The sequence below is a fragment of the Capsicum annuum genome, chromosome 4 (genome assembly GCF_002878395.1).
Source record: "Capsicum annuum cultivar UCD-10X-F1 chromosome 4, UCD10Xv1.1, whole genome shotgun sequence".
Taxonomy (NCBI): domain Eukaryota; kingdom Viridiplantae; phylum Streptophyta; class Magnoliopsida; order Solanales; family Solanaceae; genus Capsicum; species Capsicum annuum.
In genome coordinates, this window is record NC_061114.1 from 127,815,912 (window position 1) to 127,839,735 (window position 23,824).

Sequence of the window (23,824 nt, forward strand, 5' to 3'; positions counted from 1 at the left end):
TAGTAGTAGTAGTATATTAAATTAACGTTATCAAATTAACGTAATTAAAATGTTATTAAATTAACGTTATTAAATTAACGAGGGGCGGACTTACGTGGTTGCCATGGGGTCCATCCGAACCTCCTCGGTAAAAAAATTACGTTGTATATATATAAGATAGAAAATGTATATTTATGTACGTATATTAATGTTGAACCACATGAACAAGACACTTAGATAGTATAGTGGTGTTATTTGCTCTTCTAGGGCGCTTTTTCAGCCTATTATGCGGGTTCGATCCCTGCTAGTGTTGTTTTTTTTTCTAATTAAAAAAAAGTTAGGTGCTGCTGCTATAAAAATAAATAAAATAATAATAATAATAATAATTTTTTTAAATTAAAAAAAAGTTAAGTGCTGCTACTATAAAAATAAATTTAAAATAAAATACTAATACTAATAATAATAATAATAATAATAAAAAAAAAAAACGACGTCGTTTTAACACAAAAAGAAAAACTTTGACAGTGCACAAATATGACCTTTAACTATTCAAAACTGTACAAATATGACCTCTCTTTAAGTCAGCCCTTTTAACGACGTGGCACTGTGTGATTGGGTTACCTTTCCACGTAGGCGCGAGTCAGACTCACGCATGGGGTTGCAAAATCGGAGGTCATATTTGTTCAGGTTTTGAATAGTTAAAGGTCTTATTTGTGCACTATCAAAGTTTAAGGACAAAGTTATAATTTGATGTCAAGATCATTTTTATATATTAACTCTAAAACGAGCTTTGCTCATTTTCTTTGATTTGTGATTGGAGTATTGGACAACATGTTGATAACATGGATCATAGAAGTGGTGACAACATTGCTTGCGTAGATTGGCATCCATTCGTAATATGGGACCAACTGGTTAGTACAAATGAGCACTTAACCCCACCTCCAAAAAAAAAAAAGAAAAGAAAAAGAAAGCACCTCAAAACTCTCCTCCTAAACTTTGAAGAATTAGCTAGGCTCCACATGTATCTTTCCTTAATTTAATAATGTGTTTTTGTTAATGATTCCAGCAGCACCCTTTCCAACTTTTACCTATAGACACAGATCTACTTTGAGAAATTGATTTTTTTTTTTTTTAAATTTTGCTTTTTGGACCCTCATATGTTGTTGGGTGTTATCTCATATGGGATAGTAATAGAATAGCACATGCTTTTCTAGTTTGTACAAGCCACACGCCTTGCTGTTTATCCGAGAGGCTAAGAGGGTAAGCATTATAGTAAGGCTCTTGGAAATCTTGGATGTGTATATTATGTTTATCAGATGGATCAAAATATTTGAGGAAAATAAAGGTTGCATCAAGATATACAAGGATTTTCATATGGAAAAAATACATAAAGTAGCATACTTAAGTATTAAATTATAAAAAATAGTAACACTTTTATCAAATTGCATTTTGTAGCATATGTACTTGTCTGTATTTGTATTTTTATAGCAACGGTTTGCAAAAATACAAAATACAATTTGCTATATTATGTAATTATGACACTGTTGCTATGAAACTCATAATTAAGAGGATAAATATGTTATTTATGAATTTTGCCCTTTTTATATTTATTGGCTGAGATAATTTCAAACCTCCTCTATTTTTAGGACCATTAGTTCCTAGTAGTATGATATTTTTGTCAACTACATAAAATAAAAAATGGATGTTATTCTTGGTTCAAAATGTCTAGCGGCTAATGTGAATTGATTCGTCGTGCTTTATCAACCTTGGTCATTTTCATTGTATCTACAGTTTGTTATGATGTTCACTTTCTAAGTTCAATGTTCAGTAGCTATAATCATATGACTACCATTGCAAGTGTAGGGTCAGAGTTTGCACCTACCTTATAGTCGATGACTTCTTTCTCTGTATAGATGTAATGCAATAGTAGTAACATAGAATTCCATTATGATTTAAGCGAAGCAGTTGAAATAGTTTAGAATTAGTTCAATTATAGATCATAACTCCAAACCAATCCCTCTTATTAAGATTCTTGGTCATGTTATTTGAATCCTCTAAATAGAATAATTAATTAATAATCTGACACGCATACAGTATTTTTGAACAATAATATAATAAGTCCTTATCCCCCCTCAAAGGAAATCCATGAATAGTAAGAACACGATAAGTGTCACTTGCCAATTATATCTCGAAACATGGAAAGAGAATTGACAACCTTTTGATTTAGTGTGTCTATATATACTTTATGCTACAATGATGAATTACAGTTGTCACACTCGAACCTGGCCTCACTTTAAATTCAATAATAATTGATAGGCATCTTTGATCTATAAAGAATTCTTTTCTTCTTCTTTCATTCACCTCCTTTCCTTTATTCAACAAGAACACAATTATTCAACAAGAACACAATTCTTTCTTGTTCTACTTTTTCTACATGGGACTCTTTTGATATTAAAAAGTTTATCAAAGAGCAACACGTGTTAGGGTCCCTTGCAAATCAATAGGCGTTCAGATTCATCCCACTAAAATGAACTTTTTGTGTGTTGTGAATAGTGATTTGTGAAGGAAGAAAATAGGTAGTGGAGATGATGGTGGCCCCAAGTCTTCCATCAGCAGCAGCAGTAACTATAGAGCATTATGTTATTTTAGTGGACTTCCACCCTTTGCCACCAACATTGGACAGCTTTAATTACTTCCTCTATGCTAGTATTACTTGCTAGTGCAACTAATTAATTAATTGTCTCTTTGTTTTTTGTTTTAACTTTTATAAAATGCTCTTTGTTTTTTGTCATACAAATCCTATTCTTCTTTTAATATATATTTTGAGTGCAAGCATGTCTTTAGGGCTTTTTTATTGTCCCGACTTTTAAGATACATATCTGCTTTTTCCAATTGTAACATTAAAGAAACTGAGATTTTAGCAAGATACTTTATCTTATAATTTGGGAAAGTATTGGCGTGGTGAAAGGTATTTTACCTTGTAGATAGATGACTATATTTGACAGGAGGATGCAAAATCAACTTGATTTGACAAATATAGGGTGTTTGGTATGGAGAAAATGTTTTTCATCAAAAATATATTTTAATGTTTTCTTGAAAAATAAGTTGGTTTCTTACTTGTTTTCTTATGTTTGGTTGGTGGATGGAAAATATTTTTTGAAAAATATTTTCTAGTGTTTGGATGGTGAATGAAAAAATATTTTTCAGAAAATAAATTTTAGTGTTTAGCTAAATAGTAAAAATATGTTTTAGAAAATTATTTTTGACCCTGAAAAATACTTTTTTAGGGTGTGCTCGATATGAAGGAGGTAAAACGTTTGATAGAAAAATAAGTTATTTCTTACGTATATTCTTGTGTTTGTTATGCAAATTGGGTAAATATATATTTTCTAAAAGTATTTGTATATGTTTAGCAAAAACAATAAGAACGAATATGATAAGAAAAAAAATTTAATTTCATTTTTAAAAAATAATTTTTTTGGGGGGAGGGAATTGAGGTTGTCAAAATAGGTAATAAGAGCGGAGTAAGAATGGGCTAGTAGGGGTGGGTGTCGGGGTAGGGGAGAGGGAGGACATTGGTGGTGGTAGGGATTTAAGAAAAAGCTTGAATATTTTTTAAAAAGTTTAATATTTTTTTTTTTGGACGGGGTGGGGGGAGTAGGGTTTTGGATAGGGGATGAGGTAAGAAAAAAAATTTGAAATATTTTGTTTGGATGGGGTAGTAGAGGGTGGGGTGGGGTAGGAGATTGGGGGTCGGAGTAGGGATGAGTGATTTTGAGAGTTGTATGAATATTTTAATTTAAGAGTAAGGTTGAAAGAGAGTTTTGAAAAATATTTTTTTTACTTTCAGAAGTGAAGTCATTTTTGCTTAGATTTGAGAAAAATAAGTTTATTTGAAAAACATTTTTCAAAAGCTTTAAGCCAACTAAAAATGAGAAAATTGGAAAACCTTCCTACCAAACACACCCATAGTATCAAATTCCTAAATATTTAGATGTCTTTATTAGGGGTGCCCACAATAATTAATACTAGAGTAGTAGTTTTCTTTGTAGCGGTACCTTGCCTTGATGGAATTATGACATCTTGCAACTAGCAATTTCTCTATTTCTATGATTTGATATTCCTTTGTAGCAAGTGTTTCGTTTTTTTTTTTGTGAATATAAGTAAGATGCCATTAGCAATTCTAAAACAAGTTCTTGTAAGCTAGCTCAAGCAGAAAATTGGTTTTAGATTTTTTAACGGGTTTTTGTTTAAAAGAAAAATGCTCTAGGGCCTCATTAATTACACTTGATTTATTCTAGCTTAAGCATAAAGCATGAGTTATAGCTAAAGCATGGACACTATTTCTTATGTTTTGAGAGCATTGACATGGTCTAGTACTTAGCCATCGTAAACTCACTTGGCTTCTAATAGTGATCAACTGTGATAGAAAGTGAAATTTGACTTAAAAATTATGTTTTTGCTTTTTTAGAATGATCACTTATATACAGAAGAGGTATGTGAGGAATTTTTATCTTATCAGTATCTGTAAACCTATTGTAGCCAGTAACTTGTCCCATTTTCCATATTACTGATCTTAATTTGTTATGGACTATCTCTTGTAATAATCTTTTAAGTGACCTGGAAGTGTTGAGACTCTATGTATGTCATTGTATAGAAGTTAAATTCTTTGAAATGTACAACTAAGCAGCACTAAAGTTCTTTTTGTACATTGGAATTCTGACAAAAGCGTAACTTGGCACAATGCAGGTGTTTGCCAGTTTGATGGAGTAAGTGAGAAAGAAAAGCCTAACGTAAAACAAACTTTGGGATCCACTTACAACAAGTCGTTAGCTCCCAAGGTCAAAGCAGCTTGTTTGGATACAATCGACACAGTTCCTAAAGAAGTCTTGCACACGGGAACCTATTCGTGTTCTAGTTCCAAAAGAACTTGCACAAATTACGTCTCCGATTGGTTCAATCAATTTAGCATTCTCCTTCAAAGAGGGCTAAAAGAAAGAAAGCATGAAACCTTCAATTATTTGAGAGTGTTTCAAGTAATTGCAGCCTCTTTGTTAGCTGGTTCAATGTGGTGGCATTCTGACTATAGGGATATACAAGACAGGCTTGGCCTCCTCTTCTTCATTTCCATCTTTTGGGGTGTTTTCCCGTCGTTTAATGCTGTTTTTGCTTTCCCTCAAGAACGTGCCATATTCGTGAAGGAAAGGGCTTCGGGTATGTATACGCTCTCCTCCTATTTCATGGCACGAATTGTTGGAGATCTACCCATGGACCTTATCTTGCCTACATTTTTCCTCATTATAACATATTGGATGGCCGGGTTAAAGCCACAACTCTTGGCATTCCTTTTGACACTACTCGTCTTGCTGGGCTATGTGGTAGTGTCACAAGGGTTTGGTCTAGCCTTTGGCGCCATAATCATGGATGCTAAACAAGCTTCGACTGTGATCACTGTCATGATGCTAGCATTCGTTCTGACGGGAGGGTTCTACGTACACAAAGTGCCAGCTTGCCTAGCTTGGATTAAGTACATTTCGACCACATTTTATTGTTATCGACTACTTATATATGTCCAATTTGGAGAAGGCCAGGAAATTTCGGACTTGCTAGGCTGTTCACATCAGGGAAGTGACAGAGCTAGCTGCAAATTTATTGAACAAGATGTCAAAGGTCAAATTCATCCATCCGCGAGCCTGGGAATCCTTCTGATAATGTTTATTGGATATCGATTAATTGCTTACCTTGCATTAAGGCGAATTCGAACATAAACATAGGGATAATGGGAGGGGAAAGCTTCTGACTTCATTAGAACATGAAATCTGTTAGCTTGTTTTGTGGGGGATGTGGGAAACAGTATATGCTTGCTGAATATGTGACTGACAAAGCTGGAGTGGGCAGGGAAAATTCCAAGTGTATTATAAGAGGAAAGAGTCTAGAGACGTTGCGATTCACTTGCCACCTAAAACTGGCGAAAGGTCAGCATTCGTTGTAACTCATATGTGTACAATTTAATGGTACTCAAAAACAGGAGTTTCACTCCTATGAAACGAAAAATTATTTTCTTTTCTTATGAGTTATTTTGATAAGTGATCACTGGGTCTTGCCTACTCTGCTACCGCTGCTCATGATCTTTGACTATAAGTAGAAAGTAGGAAAAGGAAAAAAGAAATCATCTGTGATACTAGTAGTGATGGATTCGAAATCGAGAGGGTGCAAACTATTGAGACGATAAATACGAAAAAAAAAACATACTAAAAATATGATTATTATATAGTTTGGTCAATTGACCTACATATTAAAACCTAACATAAAAGAAAATATAAAACTATTAGAGAGAAAATCTCCCCTTAAACAAAGATACTTTAAAGACTACATTGTGGGATCTTCTATTTATAAATGTCCAAAACCTTTGAAAGAGGTTAGCCAAATATGAAAAAAAAATTATATTTTTTCTTTCAGGAAAAGTAAAAGTAATTATGGTAAATTTTATTTTCCTTCTAAGAGAAAATAAAACTTAAATATAATAAGAAAATCAGGATAAAAATCCTAACAAATCTTTTTTTTTTGGCTTGATTTTCTTCAAAATATTCTTGATCCTCCCTTTTCTTGTGCATGATCTTCGTTCTTCATATATATTTTTCATATATCACTGCTGTTTGACATGTTTAAAAATGGAGCTTTTAGGGTTAAAAAATATATTAGCCCTTTTCGGGTTAAAAATATTGGAGCTCTTTTGCAAGGTTAAAAGTGAGCTTTATTTTCAAATATGTGACAACAGATTATTGAAAATATGATTGACAATTATCTCGACATATAACTTTTGGATATATATCTTCATTATCATCAAATTGCTTGCAGCTTGATTTTGAAACCGCTTTGAACCTGTTTAATTTCGTCGCACCACACCATTGGATCATTGAACTGTAAGCTCTGATACCACTTGTTGGGTTCGAAATTGAGAGGGCGTCATGCGAAAGCTATTAGTTGCAAACTATTGAGACGATAAATCAGACGAAAAGAAAAACATACTAAAAATATGATTATTATATAGTTTGACAAATTGATCTACGTATAAAACCCTAATATAAAAGAAAATATAAAACTATTAAAGAGAAAAACTCCCCCTAAACAAAGACACTTTAAAAATTATACTGTGGATGCTATTGTATTATGGTATAAGAAGGGATGTTCTATTTATAGATGTCTTAAACCTTTTTTTCAAGAAATAGGTTAATCAAATATAAAAAATAATTATATTTTTTTTTTCAGAAAAGTAAAAGTAATTATGGTAACTTTTATTTTGTTTCTAAGAAATAATAAAATTTAAATATAGTAAAAAAATTAGGGCAAAAATCTAATAAGTGCACTCAAAAAGGAAATGGATTCGTGAGAGACGCTCTACAAATTTTCCAAAACAAAATTCATCGGAAAGAGCTTTCTTCTTCGTTCAAATCTCAGAAATTCCTAAACATTTTGATTAGTAACATCGCTAAATGGTTACAAGAACATAAATCCACACTCTTAACAGGAATATCTCTTATACAAGTTTCTTTGCTTCAATTAGCGACCTTGATCACCATGTTTTTAATCAACCACCTTCTATCAAAGAATTTCGACTTGCTGTAAATTCTTCCATACCTTCAAGCACCTATCCCTGACGGTCTCTACTCTCTACCCATTTTCTATCAAAAATATTGAAAAGACACGGCTCCAAAATTGATTGATTTTTGCATAAATAAAATTCCGGTCAAATGAAACTCTTTAATTCAACCAAGCAAGCATACGTGCAGAGACCAGCCCTTTTAACTCGAGTTGGATCAAATAAAATATAGGATAAAAAATATAAATTTTGACAGTTTGGTGCTTAATTATAAAAAATATCTATATTTTGCATAATTAATGAAGAGCACGATTTTAGGTCTGTCAAAATACATAATTAACTTTCGATATATCAAAAGAAATACATTTTTTTTTCGTTGTAAAGATACATAATTAGCCCCCGATAATTTTTTTCTGATTGGGTCTGTTGAGATACATAACATATCCAACGAATATATTTTTCCCTTATAAAGATACATAACTAGCTCCCGCCTTCCGATATATTTTTAAAATTTTAGGTATATTGAGATACATAATTAGCTCCCAGATACATTCAACGATGATGTATAATTAGTTGAAATTCTTGGAACTCGCGACCAAAATGAGCCGCGGAACTAAAAAAGTAACCAAAATAGGCCACCTATTTAAAAAATTACCAAAATAAGCTAAACGTAATAATATATTACGTTTTTCACTTTTTTTGTTAACGGTCAACTAATGGAGTTGACTTTTAATAAAACGTAATAATTATTACGTTTTGTAAATTTATGTATAAAACGTAATAATTTATTAGGCAGTGTCAGAAAAAGTATAAAAACATAAAAAAAAATTACGTTTTATGCGTTTATTGTACATTTATCGATAAAATTAAATTCAGTGTATTGTCAAATCATAAAATATTGATTTTCAGAAAAAATGTAATTATACGTAACAAAATGTTACGTTTTCAACTTTTTAAAAATTCACCGTCCCCACCTACTTTTGTCATGTGAATTAAAGGAACTAAAGACTTTTCAGAATAGAGAGTGAAAAACCTATCATTTTATTACGTTTTAAACTTTATTACTTGTAGTACTTCAGATGTAGGGTTAATCCATTTTGATAGACATGCATCTGGTCCCCCAAAAATTTAACTTTCTTTTTTACTTTGTCCCACCAAGAACGGCCCCCCCACTTTCCGGCGACCCCATTTACCGGCGACCCCACTTTCTAACTTTGAGAACATCAAGTTAGGTATGTTTTTATAATTTAATTTTAAATTTTATTTAAATTTGTACTGATGTTTAGAGTGACGATTGAAAATGACAAAAGTGTGGACGTTGGTATGAGTAAGATTGAGTCCTTTTTTCTTCTTAGAAGGTGTCAGAAACCTTGAGTCATTTTATTGAATAGGTACGAGTAAGATTGAGTCATTTTATTGAGTAAGAAATGTCTTTTTTTAACGATATATGAAATATAGAAGGGAGGTATACTTCACTATATACCTAAAATATGGAAACAACGAGTGTGATATTATCGGTCTGGGACAAGTCAAGAGGAAAATGACCTTTTTACTGTTGTTTGATATGCAATTCGTACGTGGTCGATTCAAAATTTGAAGTTTATGAATTTGATTTTAGTAAAGACAATTTATTAGGTTGTTCTCGATGAATTACTGATATAATTTTAGTGAATTTACGAACAAATGCATTACCAAATTTATTGGGTTATGTCGAATTCATATCTAAAACTCTAGATTCAAGCATGTAGCATATCTGCTGAATTTTTGTTTGTCAGAAGAAAAAAAAAAGAAGACTGCTACTATAAATTTTATTTGAGTATTTTCTCGTTTGGTGTTATGTCACTAATTTCTTTCAATTTGAAATGATTGAACCTGCATGAACATGATCTATCTTAAATAATTTGAACTATAAATAAAAATTATAGTAGTACTTTTTGTCTTCAGCTTATTTGTAAATATATGAGTATTTTTTAAGCTAAGCATTGATAAATTTTATAAGCAAGTTGGTTTGTTTGTTTAAGATAGGAAGTCTAGTGTGGATGATTTTGATAGTTTTAAAAAATTATAGAATATAAATTATATTGTATTTTTTCCAAATATAAATGCTATTCTTTACATATTACATTTTCACCGATAAATATATACTCAAATATATTAAAAGTTTACAAATCAACGTAGTAACTTAGATATTATTTCCAAGAAAAAACTGGACTATAAAAATCAGTTAAAGACACTGATAATATAAAGTTTAAAAGTTGAATAATTTTCAACTTTATTTTAATAAAATAGAATCACTGAACAATTTCTTCATTCTAAAGTACTTAGGTAAAACTTAACTAATCACTCTCATTAATTTTGTTAGTATCTACAATATTTTTACTACTCAATATTTTGTTGCATCGATTCTAAATCTTAACTTTGAAGCTGTATTAGAAGAGAACTCGGAACCAAAAATGAGCCACGAAACTAAAAAAGTGACCAAAATAGGCCACCTATTTAAAAAGTTACCAAAATAGGCTAAACGTAATAATTTATTATGTTTTTCACTTTTGTGTTAACGATCAACTAACGGAGTTGACTTTTAAAGTTTTGAAACTCCACCGATATGAGATTGCTTATATTGTTGGTTTTAAGTTTTATAAAAAATAGGGTTATAGTTTCCTAATAACTTACACAAAATTTATCAATTACGGTCAAATCTTAATTTTTTGAACGCATTTGAATGAATGAACTAAATTTAATTATGGGTGCAGGTTGTTAATTAAAATGGAATGTGTCGTAAATCTTGGTCCTGTTGAACCTACACTACTTACACTACAGAGTCATCATTGATCGGAGTATTTGTGGAAAGAAAAAATACCCTACGATTTGTGCATCAGGCCTATCAGGATCGAGAAGGCTTGGTTTTTATTTACCTTACACATACCGCATCAGCGCGTTAAAGAATACTTATCCAGTTCGGGTTTATATGATATCGTAAGAGTTGGTAGAATGCAGTATGATCGACATCTTATTACGACCATGATTGAGAGATGGAGGCCGAAAAGTCATTGCTCTCACTTGCCTTTCGGTAAGGCAACGATCACACTTCAGGATGTACAAGTCCTATTTGGTTTGCGTGTTAATGGTCACCCAATTAATCTAGCAAATGTTTTCGGTAGGGATCGGTCGTGGCGTGATATGCTAGAGGCCCTCACGGGATATGTTAGGCCCATTAGTGGCAGGGGTTTTGTGAGTTTAACGAATTTAACCGATTTCATTAAAGATGAGTTAGAAATGGAACCGATTAGAGATGTTACTCCAGTTACCAGGGTGGAGAAGATTGCCCGATTATACATGCTGGTGATTCTCGGGGGAATCTTATTCCTAAACTCTTCGGGCATCAATATTAGGCTACATTTTCTGGCATTCCTAGACCCCATTGGGTCTGTTGGTAGCTATAGTTGGGGCAGTGCAGTATTAGCCTACTTATACAGGTCACTGTGTTGCGCGTCATATAAAGGTTCACACATTTTATACGTATATCTACCACCTATTCAAGTAATTAAATAAGTTTCGTTATAATAGTGTTCAAATGTAATATGTGTATGATTTGTTAACTAATTTATTTTTTCACTTTAAGGTATGGTGTTGGGAAAGAATGTTGCCTCTACAGCCAGGACTATATGAGTTGGAGGATGATGACGCTGCACTGCCATATGCCACGAGATGGACAAGGGGCGTTGAAAGAAACACCGAGTCACATTACTCTCTTATAGTTATTAGAGGTCAGATAGATCACATGACGGAGGTGCAGGTTAGTCTTACTAACTCATGCTGAATGTGAGATGTTAGTGGATTAACATACTAGAAGGACTTTAGAATAATTTTGTTGTATTTTATTAGTTGTTATGATTCAGTCAAGTGGGACAACAATATAAGTAATAAAGTGGGTATTGTGATATAAATGATAGTGATGTTTGTATGCTAGTAAGACTAGTAAATTTATATAAGAATATTTGAAGTTGTTAATTATTGTGATTGCTTGTTACTTTTATTGTAATTTTCAAGTATATAAATTAATTATAGTAATGTTCAAAAACTTTTAATGTAATGGTTAAATCTTCTGGTTGCATAATGCATAAAAAGGATATGATTGCTCTTATAAATCCATTTAATTATATTTATGCTGACGTTGTTGTTAACAAGCATATGTTGAGGTGGTTGTTAAAGCATATGATTTATCTTATTAATCCATCTAATTGTCTTTATGTAACATAGTTTGTGTGGAGACCATACGATGCAATATTGCATACACTGCCCTTGTGTTCCAAGATTGACAGGTCGGTATGGACTGCACGAGTGCCTTTACTTTTCTTAGAGGTAGGTGAGTACCACGTGCCTGATAGGGTGATGCGATAATTTGGTTTTCCTCAACACATACCCGAGCCCCCAGAGTGGAAACCCAAGCACTTTGACGTTAATTTGCGTACTAGGGCGGGTCAGTCGTTGGTTGAGCTATAGGTCGTTATTTTGATGCTTGGAGGGATTGACATGAAAAATTGGCTGTGCCAGTCCATGGTGCTATACTGAGAGATTATACACTATGGTACTTGAGTCACGGACGATTATTGATAGGCAACCCTGCTATAAAGGTACTTATAAATTTATAATTTTTTCGTAACAAAACATACCTATATGATGCATGAGTTTGTATTTGTTTGATTTTTTCTAGACTAGAATATAGTAATATACTATAATTTTATAATGTTCTTTTCTCTACCTCTATCTACAGGAAAAGTACAGAGCAGAATTTGTTCCTCATGCTGGTACTGTTACTGCATTGTCGAGGGGACTTCACAAGATCCTCAATATTTCGTTCGAAGTGCAAAAGGATCCTGCACATGCTTTATGGGGACATGAAATAGAGAGTGTGGTAACGTAGACATTTAAGGAGGCTCGTGATGCCATACCGCCAGATGGGCTATTTTGTGACGTTGAATTGTCCTATTACAATGCAAGTGCTCGGGGACGTGGTGAAGGCCGGGGTATAGGCCCAGGACGTGGTCGTCCAAGGGGACGACCCCGCAACACAGATGTACATGAATTTTTTAATGAGCCATCACCGTCTACTTCTGTCGTTCCATCTAAGGCCATTCCAGTAAGTAATACAATATTTTTTCCTAACTAAAGAGTTATGTATTGTTATAATGCCATAATGGTGTATGTCTTATTGTAGGGCCCCTCTGGTACTCAAAATGTTGGGCAAACATTCACACAACATACCAACGAGATGTTTGATATGTCGACGTTTGGTCGTAGCTTGGAGTCTTTGATGGGTTATGCTATGCCGACATCGAGTGGTTTTTACGTTGAGACACATCTTAACTTTGTAGTTTAAGATATTCTTTATAATATATACTTATGTTTTTGTTAATTTTGTTATTAGCTTGATAGTATGTCTTTTCCTACCTCCATTTGCCAAGCCAGATAAATACGCCAGTGTGATACCCTCCCCACATAGGTCAGACCTCCCAATGACACGCAGGTATACTCATAAGGTATTTCTAACGTGAGATGAACTAGCGTTGCGATTTCGCGAGGGACAATTGCGCTTATCATGGCCAGTATGTTTGCATAATGAGCACTTTCGAGAGAGCGTACTTGCTGGAACATCCATTTCATTATGTATGCGAGTTATTTTTTTTGAGTTCAATTTTTGTAGAAATCTTTTGTTCGCTATCATAGTAAAAGGACTTGGAGGCCAATACGCCTCATCGTCGAGTGGATTAAATTGTCCGGAGTAGGCCTTCTGATAGTTGCGCATACTATATTCCTGTGAAATATGATCCCACGCTTGGTACCCAATTGTAACGCCCCAAAAACAAGTCCCGAAGCGTCACACGGTGCTTGAGGCTACAAGTAGCCCCAAGCTAACCCTTTGAGCCATTTTCATTCAGTTCAACACGAATCAACGGGGTTTCTATAAATAACCCTCAAATATCAACAGAGTAATCATCATCCAAGAATAAAAGAATTTCAGAAAGATAACAAAATACGACTTATTAGTCAACTCCCAACATCTATACTAGTCTGACAAGCCTTTAAGAAAATTAATAAAACCAGCGAGCCATTGAAGCATGCCCCAACTGACTCATACTCAGTTATCAAATGTAAACAATTCCGTGAAACCAACATCAGACATCACGTCCTCGAAACATGAGGACTCACCATGACAGAGGATGTAGAACAGCGTGCTCGAAGAATCACTGTCGAACCTAGAACTGAGTACCTGAACCTACATTTCGAGAAAATGCAGCCCACATCCGAAGATGTGGGTCAGTACCATGGAAAAAAACTGAGTATATGGGGGTGTATGCAGTTTTATAAACATCATCATCATAAATATTTATAAGAAATATGCAGGATGTATGAAAGACTCACATAGCCCGAAGAAAATCATCATAATCATGAGAGGATGAAATAAGTATAATAACACATGTGAGTCATCATATAATTTGTCAATCACTTTCAGTTCATCAAGAATATCAATTCTCATAATGTAAAAATCATTTAAATCTTTCGAAAGAATAACTTCACAATTCCACTTTCAAATCACTTCACCATTCACCATAGACACAAGGAAACACACACATGCTGGGAGATCCTATAACCAACATAAATCATGTGAGCTACATGGAATCCAATGTACAACCCACGTTGGGGAGAGCCGTATTATCCTTGCAATCGGAGTAGGACTATCGATATCAAATCCACACAAACTAGTGATCACAATATAAATCAGCCTTAGGCTCACTCCTACAGGGGGCACATAGTTCTAGGGAAGTAAGGTCGCTTTATACCTCCCACTCAGTGCTAAAGATTTCTCCCGGAATTAGCTCAGATTATTTCAAAGACAATCCACAACAAAACAATTTCAGTAATATATAAATATGCATTGGGAACCATCATGCTTCCCATCTATCAAAATCAACCATGTTGTGAATTTCTTTCACACTCGAGTTCAAAACAACTCCATTAAGACCAAAAGGTCAAATCATTCAAAATATCTCAAATATTCAACATCAACGTGCTTATAACATACACTTTCTCAAAAAAACATAATTTCCAATGGGGATTCATGACCCAAATATCAAAATCATGATAAATATCGTTCAATATTCATGCTTTATATCTCCACACATGTAAATTCATCTATTAAAATCATAAACATCAAGATTTCATAATAATCATCATAAGATATGGGTTTATGCTTCAAACTTGTAAAAATCAAATAAAAATCATGCCTTTGTAAAGAAAATTACTTTTGGGCACAAGAACGAAAGAGAGTTCTTGTTGAAAAAGCCCACATACCTTGAATGATGAACTTTAGATCGATACTCATTTTTGAGATGTTAATCGTGCCTTTGAATGATGGTTCTTGGAGTTCTTGAACTAGGAACTTGGAATCTTAAATAAATTTGCAGAATTAAAGGTGAACTTTGGAGGTTCTTGAAGTTTTTGAACTAGGAACTTGGAATCTTGCATAAATTTGCAGAATTAATGGTGAACTTTGGAGGTTCTTGAAGTTGGATGTAGGAGTTTAGGGTTTTTTTTTGAGGAAATTTGATGAAATACAACATATAATGCTTCTAATAGGCTTTAATATAGGGTTTGGATGGGTTTTGGGTAAGGGGTAATAACCAAAATGCCCCTAAAAATCAAATAATTCTCGAATCTGTCCTTTGGTGGACTGTTTTGATAGTCTAAAGTAGATCAACCATAACATTTTACTCAAATATCTAAATTGGATAAAACTAATTTCATTAGAAAAAGGACTCTCACATCTTTCCGTTGATATATAGTATCTCACCCAGATCATTGTGTACGAGGAGTTATGATTGTTTGAAATTGAGCCAACAATTCACTTTTGGTAGGCTGTAGAGGATTGACCATAACTTTTTGCTCCAATAGACAAATTGGATAAAACCAATTTCATTGGAAAGAGGACTTATATAGCTTTCCGTTGATATATAGTAGATCACCAGATCATTATGTACAAGAGTTATGATCATTTAAAGTTGGAGAAAAAATATGCCAGGCCTCAGTACTTTTTCCTGCATGTTTTACTGTTCACTACTATTCACGGTTCGATTGGAATGTTCATAACTCAATGCTCGGGTGTCTATTTTGGATGATCCACATATCATTGGAAAGATTATTTGATACTCTACGCAATGGTGGGTCATAATCTAAGACATTCCATACGGAAAATTTATAATTCATCCTAGAAGATAGAACCTAAGACGTTTACGCACAAAATTTTAACGAAAAATTTCTCGGGGTATTACATCATCCCCCCTGAAAACATTCATCCTCGAATGACGCTAGACATGCCAAGATTAGATAGGGAATAGAGCATACAGCTGAAACCATTCGTTAGACTCATCACCACATCATTTCTCACTCCGAATGCAACATAAAATGCATAAATTCAAGAAACTACAGTTGAACACATAATAAATGACAGCTGAATTGCAACAACTTTTATCAAAAGTGCATGATTTAGGAAATAATGGTACCTTTGGCTTGATTGGAGTTCGCAGAAAATAGGTGCGGGTAGGATCGTATATCTGCCTCAGCTTCCCAAGTTGCACCCTCAACAGATTGGTTTCGCCACAATACCTTGACTAAGGGAAATTCTTTGTTCCTTAGTCTTCAGACACTGAAATCAAGAATCTCAGCAGAAATCTCATCAAAAGAAAGATTTTCTTGAATGTCAGCACTCACAGAGGAATCTACTACCACAACATCGCTAATATGCTTTCTAAGTATGGAGACATGGAATATTAGATGAACAGAGGACAACTCGAAAGACAACTCGACCTCATAAGCTACCTTACCAACACGGCTAAGAATTTTGTAAGGACCAACATAACGGGGACTAAGCTTTCCCTTCTTTTCGAATCTCTTCACCCCCCTCATGGGTGAAATTTTCAGATACACTAGGTCACCAACTTCAAACTTAATGTCTCTCCTTCTAACATCCGCATATGACTTCTGACGACTCTGCACAGTTTTCAACCTTTCTCTAATCAACTTAACTTGTTCCATAGCCTCAAATACCGAATTAGGACCACTCACAGTCGCTTCACCCACCACGAACCAACCAATGGGTGATCTACACTTCCTCCTATATAAGACTTCAAATGGAGCCATGCCAATACTAGAGTGGAAACTGTTATTGTAAGCAACCTCTATCAACGGTAAGTGATCATCCCAACTTCCCTTAAAGTCAAGTGTAAAAGCTCTTAACATATCCTCTAAGGTCTGGATGGTCCGCTCACCCTGACTATCGGTCTGCGGATGAAAAGCAGAACTCAAAAGCACTTGGGTACCAAGACTCTTCTGAAAAGCTTTCCAAAATTGCAAAGTGAATTGAGTACCCCTATCCAAAATGATAGACAAGGGAACTCCGTGCAGTCTGACTAGCTCTCGGATATACAATCTAGCGTAATCCTTAGTAGTATATAAAGTATGAACAGGCAAGAAATGCGCAGACTTAGTCAACCTATCAACCACAACCCAAATAGAATCATGATGGCGTCAGGAAGGAGGTAAATCAATCACGAAGTCTATATTTATCTCTTTCCACTTCCAGGTAGGAATACTAAACTCTTGCATCATACCACCAGATCTTTGGTGTTCAACCTTAACCTGTTGGCATGTTGCACACTTAGCTACAAACGCTGCTATATATTTCTTTATGCCACTCCACTAATAGATTCTCGCAAGTCTCGGTACATCTTGGTGGCACCAGGATGAATAGAATATTGTACCCCGTGCGCTTCAGCCATAATTCTCTGTCTCAGATCATCAACATTCGGGACAAACAATCTACCCTACAATCTCAACACACCATCTTCCTACTTTTCGGTCCTTGACTGACTCCTTCAGTCTGACCAAACTAGCATCTAAGTATTACTTTTCCTTCACTTTCGAAACCAAGGAGGATTCGGAACTACTCTGAACCCCTATACTACCTTCAACAAAGTCAAACAACCTAACCCCCAATCTAGCTAAACTATGTACATCACGAGCCAACTCTTTCTTACTTTCTGCCACATGCGAAACACTACCCATGGACACTCTACTTAGGGCATCTGCCACAACATTGGCCTTGCATGGATGGTACAGCACACTTATATTATAGTCTTTTAATAATTCTAACTATCGTCTCTGCCTAAGATTCAATTCTCTCTGGGTAAACACATACTGCAGACTCTTATGATCAGTGAAAACATCAACATAGACACTATACAAATAGTATCTCCAGATTTTCGAAGCAAACACAAAGCAGCTAACTCAAGGTCATAGGTGGGGTAATTTTTCTCATGGGGTTTCAATTGTCTAGAAGCATAAGCTATCACCTTACCCTTCTGCATCAATACGCAACCCAACCCAACTCTCGAAGCATCACAGTACACCACAAAACCATTAACACCATCAGGCAAAGTCAAAACAGGGGCTGAAGTGAGTCGAGTCTTCAACTCCTGAAAACCCTTCTCACAAGATTCGGACCACAAGAACTTTACTTTCTTTTGGGTCAACCGAGTCATAGGAGACTCTATAAAGGATAAACCCTGAAGAAAACGACGGTAATAGCCAGCTAAACCCAAGAAACTTCAAATATCAGTCGGAGAAATAGGTCTAGGACAATTTCTAATAGCTTCAATCTTTTGGGGATCAACTCTAATACCCTCAGAAGAAATGATATGACCCAGAAAAGCAACTGACCTTAGCCAAAAGTCACACTTACTGAACTTGACAAATAACTTGTGATCTCTAAAGGGAGGTTGTTTTGAACATCAAATCCCTCTGTAGGTACTACAACTAATGGGTCACCTATGCGCTTCTTGAGCAAAGAGACATGGAACACTGGATGAACTGAGGCTAGATCTGAAGCAAGCTCATAATCCACCTTACCAAAATGACTGAGGATTTTGAAGGGACCGATATATTGGGGACTGAGCTTTCTCTTCTTGCTGAATCTCTTCACTCCCTTCATAGGAGAGATCTTTAGTTAAACATAGTCATTAATCTTGAACTTGAGATTCTCTCTGCGCACATCTGCATAAGGATTTTATCGACTCTAAGCAGCACAGAGTCTTTCTCTAATCAACTAGAATTTTTCTAAGGAATCGAATACTAAGTCAAGCCCTATAACTGAGGCCTCACTAACTTTGAGCCAACCTATTAGATTTCTGCATCTCCTATCATAGAGAGCTTTGAATGGAGCCATTCAAATGTAGGAATGATAGTTGTTATTGTATCCAAACTCAATTAAAGGCAAGTGATCATCCCAACTACCCTTGAAATCAATTGCACACGCTTGTAGCATATCTTTTAAAGTCTGAATGGTCCTTTCTGGTTGACCATCTATCTAGGGATGAAAGGTTGTACTAGGATGAACTTGGGTACCAATACCCTTTTGGAATGCTTTCTAGAAATAAGAGGTTAACTGGGTACCTCTGTCAGAAATAATAGACAACAAAACACTTTGTAATCTAACCAACTCCCTGATATAGAGTTTGGCATAATCCTCGGTGGAATAAGAGGGATGTGTTGGAAGAAAATAACCTGATTTGGTCATCCTGTCTATAATGATCCATACTGAATCATGCTGGTGATGAGTACGAGGAAAACCTTTTACAAAGTCCATGTTTACTTTTTCCCACTACCAAGTAGGAATATTGAACTCCTGCATGAACCTACTAGTCTTCTGATGCTGTATCTAAACCTGCTGACATGTAGAGCACTGAGGTACAAACTCTGACACATCTCTCTTTATCCCACTCCATTAATAGATCTCCCGCAAGTCTCAGTACATCTTAGTGGCCCCTGGATGAATAGAGTAGCGTGCACCATGCACTTCTATAAGAATTTGCTGCCTCAAGTCATCTATACATGGCACACAAAGAAAACCCTGGCAACACAAACCACCATCTCCCCCTTGGGAGAAAACTTCTACTTTCTGATCTTGAATCTTTCAACTTAATATGACTAGGATCTCTATCTTGATTTTCTTTTACCTCGGAAACTAGAGATGATTTTGAACTATTCTGAACCTATATACTACCTTTTGCTAAATCAACTAGGCGGATACCTAGTTTGGCAAGCTGATAGACTTATTTCGGGTCTGATGAATCTCTTATTTAGGAGATCCTTCAACTGTTTCTTCAATTCTCCGAGTTCTAATGGTGCCGTTCTGTATGATGAAATATATATAAGCTGAGCATCTAGAAGAAGATCAATACCGAAGTTTATTTCCCTTTCGGGAGGAATTCTTGGAAGATCTTAGGGAAAGACATCTGAATATTCATTAACTACTGGGACTGATTCAAGACTGGGAGTTTCGCAACTAGTGTCCTTAACACAAACAAGATGATAGACAAAAACCTTAGATATTATTTTTTGTGTCCAAAGGTAGGAAACAAACTGACCTCTGAAAACAAAGTACTACCTCTCCACTCTAGGACAGGTTCATTCGAAAACTAGAACTGACTATTTTGTTTATGCAGTTGATTGTGGCATAGCAGGAATGAAGCCAATCCATGCCGAGAATGAAATCAAAATCAGTCATCTCTAATTTGACTAAGTATGTTGAAGTGACCTTGTCAGATACCATAATCGAACAATTCCTATATACCCATTGAGCTATGATGATTTAACCCACTAGAGTAGAGACTGAGAAGGGTTTTACTAGAATTTTGGGACTAACTCCAAAATCAACTGCTATATAAGGAGTAAGAAAAGACAAAAAAGTTCCAGATCTAGCAAAGCATAAACATGCAATTGAAATATCTATAATGTAACAGTAACCATATCAAGAGAATTTTGCTAATCCTGTTAGGACTAACTAGCGTAGAGTCTATGTGGGTATTGCCTACTAGTAGCACTAGAGGTGGTACCCTACTGATTTGGGCGACCGAAATGAGTTGAGCAGCGGTTACACTGACCATGAGGACCTTGGCTGAGGAAAATATTTAACTCGGTGGCCTAGCTTGCTACATCTGAAGGAAACATCACTGCCAGCTCTGGAAGTACCCTGGTGGTGCTTGCCACAAGTATGAAAAAGAGGATAAGTGCGGGAATTTCTAACACTTCCCTGAGGTTTAGGGCCTGGTGCCCTATCTCTATTCCCTTCTCTGAATTTCAAAATTATAGCACTGGTTGAGGAAGAAGCTAGAACGGATGACATTAGGCAAAACTAAGAATGACTTCCACTCTCTGACTTAGGCTGAGCGAAGTTGAAACTACCTGTCCTTGCTCTATTATTTTGCTTCTCTCTTATCTTAATCTTCAACTTTTCTATCTATTGAGCATGGATCATAAGCCTGGTGGTGTAAACGAGTTCCAAAAAATCTAAAACTTGTTCGGCAACACCTATTGATCTCTCTGATCATGAATTTACAAAAATATGGACCATTAAAGTACATTAAGGTGGATAAATGAGCTTTCCAACTTTTGAAGGCCAAATATAAACTATATCTGAGAAATTTGCTTGAATTTTCTAAGCATGGGACCCTCTTGACAAACTTAAAGGACTGATTTAAGATTAGAAATTTTGCGGGGTCTTAAATGAGTGAACTTTAGGATCCTTTATCATTATTGAACGATAAAGTGAACAATAGTAGATATAGTTTGTTCTCTTTTCACTATCTTAGAAATAAGGGTGAGTTGAGAATTAACTAGGTCTTGGGCATCTTCCTAGAAATAGGAATGCCCAATTGAGTATTAGGTTGTCTTGATTGCTGATGAGTTGTGATTTTACTGAGTTCTTTATAAATAAATGAGACATAATCATGATTTAATACAATGATATCTATATTTTGCAGGCATAAAGTTGGTGAGAAGGAAAGATGTAGATTAAAGATAAAAGATATCAATTAGAAGCAAAAAAGTGCAACTAATGACTTAGAGCAGTCATCAGCCCTAGTTATCGCGAATCGCGGCCAGTCAAGGTTGTCAATAGGACATAAACACAGAACCATACCACGGTCACATTGACAGCAGTCGCGAACAACCTCATGCGATCGCGTCTAAGCAGAAATATTGCCTAGGGCAGTTTTATAATTTCACTTGCCAAATCCAAAATCTTATATAGGCAAAAACCCTTTTTTGTTTGGGTATTTCTTACCTCATAGATATTTTTGAATTTGAAACAAGAACCCTAATTGGGTAATATTGTAACTAATTTTAGAAACTTAAATTCTTAGTGTTTTGTGAAGAATGGATGCTTTGGATAATCCTTATGGTATATCTTTCTCTACTTTCTTCACAAGTAGATAAGTAATTTAGTCTTAGGATTATGTTGAACTAAAGTGTATTTGTGTGTGTTTGTTGATGTTCTTGCATAATTTCTAGTTGTTGAGTGTGGATTTCAACCATTGCTTAAGTTTAATAGTTGGAATGTTATGGGTGAAAACCCCAAACCTCCAAATGGGTTTGATAGGTGAAAACCCCAAACTATATGAAACCTTTATCATCCTTGAAAGAGGGATGGAGGTGAAACCCATGGGAACCCCTAGAATCCTCGAAAAAGGATTATAGGGGGACAAGGCAATAGTGGACAATTAAGTATGTGGTTTACTACCTTTTGCAATCTTAGAAATAAGTGTAAATAAAGTGTATGTCATGTCATAGGCATCTTTCTAGAAATATGGATGCGCGATTAAGCTATTGGGTGACTACGAAGGGCACACTTATTAGGTGCTCGAAAGATGTAATGAGTGAAATCTTTGAGTTTTAGTTGAAAAAATACCTGCAAAGTCTTTTGACCTAGCCTATCTCTCACTCAACAACTAGATATAATGGTGAACCATCACTAACCTACACACTTTATACCTTTAGGAAGAAATAATCCCAAGATTCTCCCCAAACTTGATTTTTAAACCAAAACTGTCATTATATCTGGTTATAACTCAAAAATTTTATACAAATCAAATCCCTCCACTTTTATTATATGTTGTATTTGCCTGCATTCTGGGCATCCCTTTAGTAATTAGAGAACTTGTAGGACTTGAAATTTGTATTTCACTCCTTATGGATTTGACCTCAATGTGAGTTGGGATATTGACAGTAACCGCCTTACCCATTAAACATGGGAGCAAGTTTAGCGTTATCAAAATAGCTCCGTTGTTGGGTTGTTGAATATAGATTTCACTTGTGCGGTGTGATTTTTACTTAGGTATACCCGAGGTGGTGTTATTTACTTTTTTTGTTTTTTTTTTTATTTTTGTAGGTGATCATATTATTAACGCAACAATGAGTGTCAAGACTAGTAACATGGGGACCATTGATATTCCTCTCGGTGATGAGGCACAACTCAATGATGTAGGCTAAATGCGTGCAATCCGTATCCCACCAACTAACACCTTTCCATGTAACTAGGGTTATATAGTGGTCAAGCATATAAGGATCCTAATGTTCACTTAAAGTAATTTTGTGGAGGTGTGTACACCTTTCAACCTTACACATATCACTCAAAAGTCAATCGTCTTTGCCTTTTCCTATTCTCTTTACAGGGAGAGGCGGTGTCGTCGCTTCATCGCTCCTACCCAGTTAAATCACTACTTGGGCTGAGCTTAACATAGGTTTTCCTGATCGATACTTCCTATCATCCAAAATGATCCAAATGCGGGATGAGATCATAAATTTTAGGCAATTGAGCAGGGAACCATGGTTTGAAGCATTAGAAAGATTCAACAAAAAATTTACAAAATGTCCAAACCCTGAGGTCTAGGAGAGATGCTTCTCTAAATCTGATACTGGGCCCTTGATTCACTTAACGAAACCGTTGTGGACAATGCGGGGGGAGGTTCTCTAGTGAAGATGCACTACCATGCAGTAATTCAATTATTAGTGAAAGTGGCATAGCAAAATCAAGGTTGGAATACCTGAGCTATCAAAGTTCCCAAAAGCTCTCCATCTACATCTATGGTTGACAAAGAACAAAGAAAGCGGGATGAGGAAAGAGAGGATAGCATGGAAAAAATAATGACCCAACCTAAGCTCTTGACAAAGCATGTGATTGGTGCACCCGCAACAGCAATAAATGCCATAGTATCTAAGGCATATGAGGATGATGAGGAGGCCAAGAATTGGATGAGGATATCCAATATTTAGCAAACTATTTAGGTGGTTCCTCCCCCACCTATCAAAGGTAAGGTGGGAAAAAAGGTTCAATGGACTATGAGCGTGATA

General features: G+C 35.3%; 1 protein-coding gene and 1 long non-coding RNA gene across 2 annotated transcripts in view; both read left to right on the forward strand.

Annotated features, from left to right (window-relative positions):
• LOC107868037 (ABC transporter G family member 25) overlaps positions 1-6,062 on the forward strand; it is a 26,111-nt gene extending 20,049 nt beyond the window's left edge. Inside the window, exon 3 of the mRNA XM_016714602.2 lies at positions 4,729-6,062. Within this exon, the coding sequence (XP_016570088.1) occupies positions 4,729-5,747 (1,019 nt within the window). The 3' untranslated portion in view covers positions 5,748-6,062. The remainder of the gene's footprint in view (positions 1-4,728) is intronic.
• A 5,665-nt stretch (positions 6,063-11,727) lies between these two features.
• Positions 11,728-12,923, forward strand: LOC124898188. Its single transcript, XR_007055111.1, has 3 exons — positions 11,728-12,213; positions 12,354-12,719; positions 12,798-12,923. It is a non-coding gene; the product is annotated as an uncharacterized LOC124898188 (long non-coding RNA).
• The last annotated feature ends 10,901 nt before the right edge of the window (positions 12,924-23,824 follow it).